This window comes from Pseudophryne corroboree, chromosome 5 (genome assembly GCF_028390025.1).
Source record: "Pseudophryne corroboree isolate aPseCor3 chromosome 5, aPseCor3.hap2, whole genome shotgun sequence".
Classification (NCBI taxonomy): Eukaryota; Metazoa; Chordata; class Amphibia; order Anura; family Myobatrachidae; genus Pseudophryne; species Pseudophryne corroboree.
Window position 1 is genome coordinate 289234470 of NC_086448.1, and position 12139 is coordinate 289246608.

At 43.4% G+C, this 12139-nt stretch overlaps 1 protein-coding gene across 4 annotated transcripts in view; it reads left to right on the plus strand.

Moving 5' to 3' along the window:
• ULK4 (unc-51 like kinase 4) overlaps window positions 1-12139 on the plus strand; it is a 1561547-nt gene that overhangs the window by 691974 nt on the left and 857434 nt on the right. For all 4 annotated transcript variants that reach the window (XM_063922404.1, XM_063922401.1, XM_063922403.1 and 1 more), the window contains one exon: window positions 8359-8492. In XM_063922404.1, coding sequence (XP_063778474.1) covers window positions 8359-8492 — 134 coding nt within the window. The remainder of the gene's footprint in view (window positions 1-8358; window positions 8493-12139) is intronic.

Genomic DNA, 12139 nt, shown 5'->3' on the forward strand with positions numbered 1-12139 from the left:
CCCTAATCTGTGGCTTTATTTATGTATTATTTTCTTTTCTTACTTTTCTGCTTAACTTTCTTTTTTTTTTCTTCTTCTGTGTGCCTATCCTTCAGCTATGTAAACAGTATAATGTTGGTAACACCGCTTTTTTTGGCAGCTGTGGAACATAGTAATGGAGACATTTATCAGTGACCATACTCTTTAAATATTAAATAACATATAATAGTTACCAGCCCGTCAAAATGACTAACAACATAACAGTAATGTCAGCATCGGCGGCTGGGCGCACCCAAATGGACAAACACTCCCCCCTAGAGTTGAGTAGCAGCATTAGCCTTTTATTATATTAATAGGCTCCATTAACAGGCTGTATGTGTAAACGATAATTAACCAGTAGTGCTGTTTCTATTTTATATTTGTACATATTGCCATACCATTATGTCTTGCAATTTTACTAATATTTACAGTACTGTTAATTGTATTTACTCTTTTCTTTTTTTGTGTATATTATATATCAATATGATTGTATTATTTTCTTAATATCAATAAAAGAAAAAAAATGTTGAAGGGACGTCAGATCATACATAAATATCTGAATTCTTTTTTTCTCTCCGATCATTTTCTAGGAAACCTCCGTCCCCCTTCTCCCTCCCGTTCTCTTTTTATAATGCAAGAAATTCCCCTTTTGAAAATAAAAGCAAATCTGTACTGACAGGAAGTCTTAGCTGAGACAGCTTTTTAGTTATGGTATCCTGCATGCCCCTGCCTCTTTGACTTCCCTGGGACATGAGTGGCCTGATTCAGAGTTGTACGCTCTTGAAGATGTATCTTGCATTTTGTAATTTTTTGCATCTGAGACGAACATTTGCATCTTTTTCATGATTCAGAGGTTTCAGAGTTCACTATTGGATGATTGGTTGCAACTCTAGGCTAATGTTCTGAGGGCATGTCATAAGTGTATAGGTAAAATTGTGGTCAATGTAGAGGTTATCATATGCAGAGATGCATCTTCTCATGCAGCAAGGATAGGGCTGGCACAAATACCCTATCCATGATGATGACGACTCCTTTCACAAGTGGAAAGAAAAGGACTGTGCAGCTGCAGAGATGCATACAATATATGCATTTATCACGGAATGTGGTCACACTTGCAGCTGACCTGTAGGCAGCCCTGGGTCAGCTCCTAACGGCATATTTTTCTCAATGCAGTAGATACTTTTCATCTTCCACATAGCTTGATCTTGCTTGATGGCAAAAAGATTGTTAAAAAAAAAACAATTTTTTTATCATATTCAAATAATAATTTGCATCATAGAGGCATTCTGTTTGGTTTTAATTGGCTTTTTAATAAATGTCTCATTACTGTTTTGCTCTCTAAACTGGCATCATCCCGTTGTCAGGGTGTTTTTCAAATATATTTTTTAGCCACTTAATAAACAATAATGCAATTTGCAGCGTGTGCTTCATTGAATCCTAAATAAAAGGATGTGTGCTTTGCTTTCTAATTTGCAAAGTAGCTGTCTACATTTCTGTAAAAAGGCTTTCACAACGAAAGTGCTATAATAAGATATATGTCTGGTTGCTTTTAAAGGTAAACTCCAGGTACAGATATATTTCAGATACAGTATATCCTACTCCAGCTTACTGGTGGAACCACACTTTTCCCAGTTTGTGAGATACTCATCCCTACTGCCACATTTATTACCACTTTTATGGAGAGCAACAAGCAACCAACATTCTTGTCAACTTTTTGTTTTTATCCAGACAGTTACATTATAACATCTGAACCATCAGGTGCAGTACCTACAAGTTCATTGTCACTTTATTGTTCTTTGCCCTGGTACTTTGGGGCACTGATCTTGCCCACTTAGAAACAAAATATTTGTGCAGCACTGCATGGTGATAAAGGTGGTAGCAGCCTCCCTGGCCACACTGCAGCCAGGCATACAGCAGCATGCTAGGCAAGAGGGGCCCGGGTAATTAGTGCCTGCTCCACCCACCACCTACTTCCCCTAGGCATCCCTGGCTGTTGAGGGAGAGGGGGGATGCATATTAGAAACGGAAAAGTAGAGATCATTTATTTAGGTTTCAATGAAAGCAGACCAAATTTAAGAACTTACAGAGGAACTGAACTCAAAATCACAGTTCACAATGTCAACAATGACGTCATGGCATCTTATACCTTTGGCCAGACATTGATTGTAGAGAATTTTCTCAGTTTATCTTTGTTGGCCTGACATTTTGGTCTCTGACACACTGGGTGTATACTATGCATTATATTGTTTGTACAGCCCACGGACATAATATTGTTAAGTGCATCGGCTTGTGAGTACATTCAATGTGTCTGTTCAGACATATCATGTCAGCCCTGTAGCATGGCAGATGGTGATACGTTTTGCATATATAACGGCTTGTTTGCCTGTGTTTACGGGCGACTGACCGGGTGACCTGTTATGCTGGCCATTGGAACAGCTGACAGTGACATGGCCAGACATGTTGTGCAGCTGATTGGTAAGTGTGAATATTTACCATCCATCGGTGGGTGGTGCCTAGGCCCTGTGTGAACCCGTCCTAACACAGTCAATGACCAGATTGTGGTCTCATAAAATCATAAAGTTTTCTTTTTTGAATTTCAGTGCACAATTATAATTATGTATAACACAATGCATGTATCTCTGCTTTTCCAGTATAGCAGTTAGCCTGTGACATGTATCACATGCGTCTCACACACCCCAGATGACAGACTCCATTCTTTGGAGAAGAGTATCTGCACAGAGACAAAATGTCATGATTAACACTGGGTGGTAAAGAATGCATGAAGAAATAGCTAACAGAAATATCCACAAATTGATATCGTTGATCTCCACTTTAATCAACAGAATCAAAACACATTACATACAACCATGATGTTTGTGCCATTCACAGTATGCACACACATACTGTATATATACTTTCTACAGATACAAGCCAATTTGTAAATTCAAAGCTTTTATTGGAGTTGCAGAAAATGACATTCTATGTGCAGGTCTTGTGTATCACAGGTGCCTCACCTATTAGTTATCTTTTAGTATATACTGCTCTTATTTAAATTATTCTTACACCCTGGTATTCACAATGTGGCATAAACCCCCACACAAATCCAGATTAAGCCCAAATATCAGTGTTCCCCATACACCACACCATATCCATTTTAATTTACCCTATACATGTCCCCAGCATTATTACTCCTTTTATCCTCTTTGCTGATGTAGCCCTCTCCCCTTCCCCACTCCTCACTTGAGGATACTGGAGCTGAAGGGATGTGTGAGACATAGAAAGAGGACACAGTTGTGTGGAGGGCAATGGCCGACTGAAGAAAAGTGGCATATAAACATTACAGGAAATTTGTGTTTATTATCGGCTTTTCACGATACAAGGAACAAAATGGTCAGTGGTTGCAAAATATTTACAAGAGTTACCAAAATGGAGCCAAAGAACAGTACATCCAATGTACATAATGTAACCAAGGAGCACTATGCCATATGACATAATGCTGCCAAGTCTAATTGCGGTAAGCATAGTATTTAGGATTCACTAGTAATACAGGAAGTAAAAGAAGCATGAAGAATAAGGTGTTGGGGAGTCAGGAAGTATAGAGTAGTGTAAAGGTTGGAAAGAAGAGGTAGGAGGGAATAATCCAAGGGGTATCAACTGCTGTGGTCAAGGGAAACTTGTCTCTGTCATGTGGAGCCCAGAAATGTGCTATACTGTAGACTTGTGATATATTGCATATTTAATATGGAGCTAGAAAAGGTTCAGAGGAGGGCGACCAAACTAATTAAGGGCATGGAGACGATGGAATACAAGGAAAGGCTTGAAAGACACGGCATGTTTACATTGGAAAAGCGGAGACTAAGAGGGGGATATGATCAACATCTACAAATATATAAGGGGACAATACACAGAGCTTGCGCGGGACCTGTTTTTGGTTAGATCAACACAGAGGACTCGTGGACACTCGCTCAGGTTAGAGGAGAGGAGATTCTGCACAATACGGCGTAAAGGCTTTTTCACGGTAAGGACAATACGTGTTTGGAATTCCCTGCCCGAGGGAGTTGTAATGGCGGAATCTGTCAACACCTTTAAGAATGGGTTAGATAAATTCCTAATGGATAAGGATATCCAGGGGTATGGTGCATAGTCATGCATTATAGTTACTATAAATAGGGATAAAAGGCAACGGCTGACAGCAGCATCAGTCAGAAATTTTAGTCAATTCATCATGCATAGGAGACCACAAATAGGTTGAACTCGATGGACAATTGTCTTTTTTCAACCTCAGATACTATGTTACTACTATGTTACTATGTTACTATATCTCGGCATGCACAGTGAGGGGAGGTTACTTCTATTTCAGGCATGCATCTGAAGTTTGGCAGCACAGCATATGTGCTTAATTAGTTTGTTAAAATGTATATCAATGTGGGTTACTGGCGTGCAGAGAATTGGGAAGATATGGGTTGAATGGTTAGCTAAGTGACACTGGTTATGAGTACAGTAACATTGAGACTAAAGGACACTACATAAGGCAACCATAAAGTCACTCAGGTGGCCAGCCACACTGCCTGCACTGGTTAGAAAATTGAGAATAAATTATGGACTTGTTGCAGTACCAAATATTACTGGCAGTATAATTATAAAAAAAATGTCCCTTGCCACAATGCTAATGAAGTATTTCACTATTCTGGTGCAAATAGCATTTGATGCATCCTCGGCTAATGGGAAGCAAATATCTGATTCCTAAGCAACTTTGTGCTTAGCCATCACTGGAGATTCTGCGACCAGGAATGTATGGTACAAAAGATAGGTGGCTCTTCCTTCATTGGGGGAATAAGTACATATCTGCTCAATCTGGGTAAGTGCACTGGCCTTGCTAATTTTATGTGCAAATGAACAAAGTGGCACATGCACAGATTCTGTTAAAATTTGATGTGGTGAAGAGAATGATGTCTCTGGTTCCCTGAAATTAAATTATGGCAAATTTTCCTGGTTGATTTGGGTCAGGCCAGTGGCTTATGAGACAGTTGCAAAGTCTGGATTTTGTCCAGATGGATGTAGCGGTTGGCACTACATAGGAGAGTAGGGAGGGATGGGTTGGCACAGTGGAGATTTTTATTGATCCTTTCCCATGTAATCAGAATAAGGGGGAAAGAGAGAGTTGAATTTAGCTTTTCAGCCATGTAACATATTCCATGGGGTCACACTAAGCCATTCTCCAAGTCCACCCACTATTTGGTAAGTCAAGGTGCATGCCAGGCCAGCAGCTGACTCAGAACTGTGGCTTCATAGTATCACTGAAAGAAAGGAAATCTCAATCGCCTTACATAAGGAGCCCTGGCCAGCAGAACTTTTGTTTGTCATTCCCTATAAATGTGTTTTATCTATCTATCTATCTATCTATCTATCTATCTATCTATCTATCTATCTATCTATCTATCTGTTCTAGTTACCAACCCATCAAAATGATTCTCCCCCCATAGAGGTGAGGATCAGTGTTAGTCTTTTATTATAAAGAGAGGGAGAGCTACTATATAGATATTATAGTTTTGTAACCAAGTAATGAGCTGGAGGAGTTGTGTAAATAGAGACAACATACAGTATGTTTGGAGTAGAGAGAGCCTAGCACCCACCTTATTTGTGCTGCAAGACAATATAAAAAAACCAGATGGTGGCGCGCCTGGGGATTCTAGAAATGTGGATTAATTATCAATCTTACAGTAAGCAGTATGATTTATAATTAAAAAGTTTTTATTTTTCTAATAAACTAAACCATAAAAATACATGATGTACATCATGTATTTTTATGGTTTAGTTTATTAGAAAAATAAAAACTTTTTAATTATAAATCATCTGGTTTTTTTTATATTGTCTTGTTTTTTTTTGAGGAGGTTTGTGCAAATACCTCCCTTTGGAGGCAGCAGCAGGGCATTTGGAAAGGTGGAATTTGCCACATATGAAAATTGAGAATTATTAATATCGTCAGCAGGTCAGCGCAAAACCTTATATTTGGGTGTGTTTTATTTGTGCTGCACTCCATCAACCTCCACCTGTAAGAATACGTGTTCACAGCTTGGAATGAGTTTGCACTAATTGCCAACAGCAGAAACCTAGCCAGGATAAAGGAATGTGTCAGCGTGGAGGTGTACTACACATACTGTACATACACAATGCAGTAAGTGTAGAGATAAGGGGGGTACACACGGAGAGATCCGTGCTTAAATTCTAAGCAATTTGACTAGATTGCTTAGAAGTTAAGCACGGATCTCTCCGTGTGTATGTCCATAGTGATAGCGATGCGCGGCCTCGCCCGTTGCTATCGCTGACTCTAGATTTGGCATGCATGCATGCCAGATCTAGTTAGTGCGTTAATTTCACTGCTGGGTGAAATGTGCGCCCCCCCCCCTCGCTCAGCACACATCACGCTGTCACATCGTGCTAGTCAGATTGCCAGGTATCCTGCTCAGCTGAAGGTCCATACACACTAGACGACGTCGCTCTTTGAGCTACATCGTCTAATGTTTCCCCTCCTGTGCCGGGTGGTTGGCGTCCGTCCTTACACACTGAGCGATATGGGTGCTTATATAGTTCTGTGATGTCACGCAGCCGCACCCACGAGCTCACATGCACTGCCGACAGCTACGATCGTTGCCGACGGCATACACACTTGCAATAAAGCGCCACTCATTTTATCAGCAAGTGTGTATGGGCCTTGACCCTTGTGCTGAGTCTCAACTCCCATGGGAATCACTCGGCAGTGTGAGAGCTGCTGGAACCTCCCTATCCACTCCCTCTCTCTGAATCCTTGCTTATACATTGCAAATTCCGCAATGTGCCAGTTCACACACCCACTGCTCCTACCCCAGTTTAGGTCTGTAGATTATGGCATCCCTGCTATACTGTAGGTTATTGTTTCACAGAGGACACGTTGGCAGAAGATACTGAGGCATAAAAATGAGAGAGATTACATATGTACCTAGACAGCTTACTAATGTTTATTGAAAACTAAGCTTCTGTGCAAGTTGTCATCAAAACACATTATGGATAACAGGGGATACAGTCAGCATGCCAGTGGTTGGGATGCCAGGAGCTGAAATCCTGGAGCTGGAATCCTGACGTGTGGCCAAAATACGGCACTGAAACTCTGACATGAGTCGTAATGCCGACTCAGGAACCTTGCCCGGCGGCATCATGAATGTAAGCATGCCAGGGACTGTTAGATTTAGTCTGCGGGGGATTGGGGAGTATTGGGTTGGTAGGTTTATGCACCACCTGTGAGGGTTAGGCTGCGAGGAAGGGAGAGTTAGGGTTAGGCACCTCCGGGGTTAGGGTTAAGCTTGCATGAGAGGGAGGGCTAGGTTTAGGCTGTGGTATGGGTAGGTTAGGCACCACCGGGGAGGACCAGGCGGGGGGGGGGGGGGGGGGTGCGGAGGAGTTAGGCTGCAGGAAGGGAAGGTTAGGGGGGTTGGTGGTAAAGTTAAGTATACTTACATCACCCCTGTCAAAATCTCCTCCATAAGGATGCCGCTATCAGTCACATGAACGCCGGCATCCCGATCGCCAGTGGCTGGTATCATACCCGATAACAGTAATTTACCTCTTACAACATACTGTATATGAATCAATGATAAATGTAACTGATGGTTTTGGTCTTTTTTTTGTTGTTGTTGTGCAAATTACACATTTTCTAATAACAGGAATGATACCTTGATTTCAGTTACTTAGCGTTTTTTTTGGGGGGGGGAGGGTGGAATCTCTCAGCAAATTGGGAATATGCTGCATCAAGCATTTAATTATCTGACATAAATTTATAATCTGTCTTCCGACTGTTATAACTTTTGATTCAAAGTGAAAAGACAGAAAGCCCAAGTGCCTATCTTCCAGAAATACAATGTTTAGCTAACAGTGCTTTAATGTTAATGAGGACTGGTGACATTTTATATAACACACTGATGAACCAATATCTAGTAGGGTTGTTTGTCAAGCAAATAATTTTACATAGAAGATTTCATACTACAGCCAAGCCTATTACTTACTATAGGAAGCCACTGTGTTATGTGTATATGGATATAGGCAGTGGTGTAAATCATACGCTAGGTAATGGTAATAATTGTATGTTGTAAATAAACACGAGAGAGTGTCGTATTTAATTCATTCAAATTTTGAATACTGAGTTGTTCTGCACTATACTGTGTTTCACCTAATGGTAAATCATCCTGTTGCAGCTTGATATGTCATTTCTATTCAGTTTTCTTCAGCTTGACTTTGGTGACATTGGAAAAATGATATATTATTTTATGTTGTCAGAAGGGCTAATCTTTTGCATTTACTTGTTTTCAGACTTGTGATGTACATTGAAAGAGACAGCAGAAAAACCACACCAGGAAAGGAGCAGCAAAGTGTCAACGAATACCTGTCAGTATGCCTGGACCTCCTCATCCATCATATAGTACAGGAGCTTCCAGGAATTCTGGGTAATCTGATATGGTTTAAAAGAATTAAATTGTTTGTCTGTTGATCTTTTAATTTTTTATTGTTAACTCTAAACAGCAATTTCTCAACTTCTGTTCTGAATGCTCTCTATCAGTCCAGGTTTCAGTGGTATCCATGTTTGAGCACAGATGGTTACATTAAAATATCTGATGTACTGATTAGGTTACCTTTGATCCACAATTGATATCCTTACAACCTGGACTGTTAGTGTACCTTGAGGACCCGAATTGGGAACCCCTGATCTACAGCGATTGGGGTGTGTATGTGAGCGTTACATACATTTCTCTGACGTCCTAAGTGGATGCTGGGACTCCGTAAGGACCATGGGGAATAGTGGCTCCGCAGGAGACTGGGCTCAACTAAAAGAAAGATTTAGACTAACTGGTGTGCACTGGCTCCTCCCACTATGACCCTCCTCCAGACTTCAGTTAGAATCTTGTGCCCGGCTGAGCTGGATGCACACTAGGGGCTCTCCTGAGCTCCTAGAAAGAAAGTATATTTTAGGTTTTTTATTTTACAGTGAGATCTGCTGGCAACAGACTCACTGCAGCGAGGGACTAAGGGGAGAAGAAGCAAACCTACCTGACTGGAGATAGCTTGGGCTTCTTAGGCTACTGGACACCATTAGCTCCAGAGGGATCGAACACAGGACCCGACCTCGATCGTTCGGTCCCGGAGCCGCGCCGCCGGCCCCCTTACAGAGCCAGAAGCAAGAAGTGTTCCGGAAAATCGGCGGCAGTAGACTTCTGTCTTCAACAAGGTAGCGCACAGCACTGCAGCTGTGCGCCATTGCTCCTCATGCACACCTCACACTCCGGTCACTGATGGGTGCAGGGCGCTGGGGGGGGGGCGCCCTGAGGGCAATATAATACACCTTGGCTGGCAAATCTACACCATATATAGTCAGGAAGGCTATATAGGTGTAAAAATACCCCTGCCAGAATTCCAGAAAAAGCAAGAGAAGTCCGCCGGAAAAGGGGCGGAGCTATCTCCCTCAGCACACTGGCGCCATTTTTCCCTCACAGCTCCGCTGGAAGGACGCTCCCTGGCTCTCCCCTGCAGTGTCAAGCTACATAAGGGTAAAAAAGAGAGGGGGGGCACTAAATTTAGGCGCAGTATATATAATATAAGCAGCTATAAGGGAAAAAACACTCATTTATAGTGGGATCCCTGTGTTATATAGCGCTCTGGTGTGTGCTGGCATACTCTCTCTCTGTCTCCCCAAAGGGCTTTGTGGGGTCCTGTCCTCTGTCAGAGCATTCCCTGTGTGTATGCGGTGTGTCGGTACGGCTGTGTCGACATGTTTGATGAGGAGGCTTATGTGGAGGCGGAGCAGATGCCTATAAATGTGATGTCACCCCCTGCGGGGCCGACACCTGAGTGGATGGTTATGTGGAAGGAACTACGTGACAGTGTCGACTCCTTACATAAAAGGTTTGACGACATACCAAATATGGGACAGCCGGCTTCTCAGCCTGTGCCTGCCCAGGCGTCTCAAAAGCCATCAGGGGCTCTAAAACGCCCGCTACCTCAGATGGCAGACACAGATGTCGACACGGATACTGACTCCAGTGTCGACGACGATGAGACTAATGTAACTTTCAATAGGGCCACACGTTACATGATTGAGGCAATGAAAAATGTGTTGCACATTTCTGATGTTACCCCCGGTACCACAAAAAAGGGTATTATGTTTGGAGAGAAAAAACTACTAGTAGTTTTTCCTCCATCTGAGGAGTTAAATGAAGTGTGTGAAGAAGCATGGGCTTCCCCCGATAAGAAACTAGTAATTTCTAAAGGTTACTAATTACGTACCCTTTCCCGCCAGAGGATAGGTCACGTTGGGAAACATCCCCTAGGGTGGATAAAGCGCTTACACGCTTGTCAAAGAAGGTGGCACTACCGTCTCCGGATACGGCCGCCCTAAAGGAACCTGCTGATAGAAAGCAGGAGGCTATCCTGAAGTCTGTATATACACACACACACAGGTATTATACTGAGACCAGCTATTGCTTCAGCATGGATGTGCAGTGCTGCAGCTGCGTGGTCAGATTCCCTGTCGGAAAATATAGATACCCTAGACAGGGACACTATATTGCTAACCGTAGAGCATATTAAAGACGCAGTCTTATACATCAGAGATGCACAGAGGGATATTTGCCGGCTGGCATCTAAAATAAGTGCAATGTCCATTTCTGCCAGGAGAGGGTTATGGACTCGGCAGTGGACAGGTGATGCAGACTCAAAAAGGCACATGGAAGTTTTGCCTTATAAAGGTGAGGAGTTGTTCGGGGATGGTCTCTCGGACCTAGTTTCCACAGCAACTGCTGGGAAGTCTGCATTTTTACCCCATGTTCCCTCACAGCCAAAGAAAGCACCGTATTATCAGGTACAGTCCTTTCGGCCCCATAAGGGCAAGCGGGTTAAAGGCGCGTCCTTTCTGCCCAGAGGCAGAGGTAGAGGGAAAAAGCTGCAGCATACAGCCAGTTCCCAGGAGCAAAAGTCCTCCCCCGCTTCCTCTAATTCTACCGCATGACGCTGGGGCTCCACAGGCGGAGCCAGGTACGGTGGGGGCCCGTCTCAAAAATTTCAGCGATCAGTGGGCTCGCTCATGGGTGGATCCCTGGATCTTTCAAGTAGTATCTCAGGGGTACAAGCTGGAATTCGAGACGTCTCCCCCCCGCCGTTTCCTCAAATCTGCCTTGCCAACAACTCCCTCAGGCAGGGAGACAGTGATAGAGGCAATTCACAAGCTGTATTCCCAGCAGGTGATAGTAAAGGTGCCCCTACTTCAACAAGGACGGGGTTACTATTCCACAATGTTTGTGGTACCGAAACCGGACGGTTCGGTGAGACCCATTTTAAATTTGAAATCCTTGAACACATATATAAAAAAATTCAAGTTCAAGATGGAATCGCTCAGGGCGGTTATTGCAAGCCTGGACGAGGGGGATTACATGGTATCACTGGACATCAAGGATGCTTACCTGCATGTCCCCATTTACCATCCTCACCCGGAGTACCTCAGATTTGTGGTACAGGATTGTCATTACCAATTCCAGACGTTGCCGTTCGGTCTATCCACGGCTCCGAGGGTCTTTCCAAGGTAATGGCCGAAATTATGATACTCCTTCGAAAGAAGGGAGTTTTAATTATCCCGTACTTGGACGATCTCCTGATAAAGGCGAGGTCCAGGGAGCAGTTGTTGGTCGGGGTAGCACTATCTCGGGAGGTGCTACAACAGCACGGCTGGATTCTAAATATTCCAAAGTCACAGCTGGTCCCTACGACACGTCTACTGTTCCTGGGGATGGTTCTGGACACAGAACAGAAAAAAGTGTTTCTCCCGGAGGAGAAGGCCAAGGAGCTGTCATCTCTAGTCAGAGGCCTCCTAAAACCAAAACAGGTGTCGGTGCATCACTGCACGCGGATCCTGGGAATGATGGTAGCTTCCTACGAAGCAATTTCATTTGGCAGGTTCCATGCAAGAACCTTTCAGTGGGACCTGTTGGACAAGTGGTCCGGATCGCATCTTCAGATGCATCGGCTGATAACCCTGTCTCCAAGGACCAGGGTGTCTCTGCTGTGGGGGCTGCAGAGTGCTCATCTTCAAGAGGGCCGCAGATTC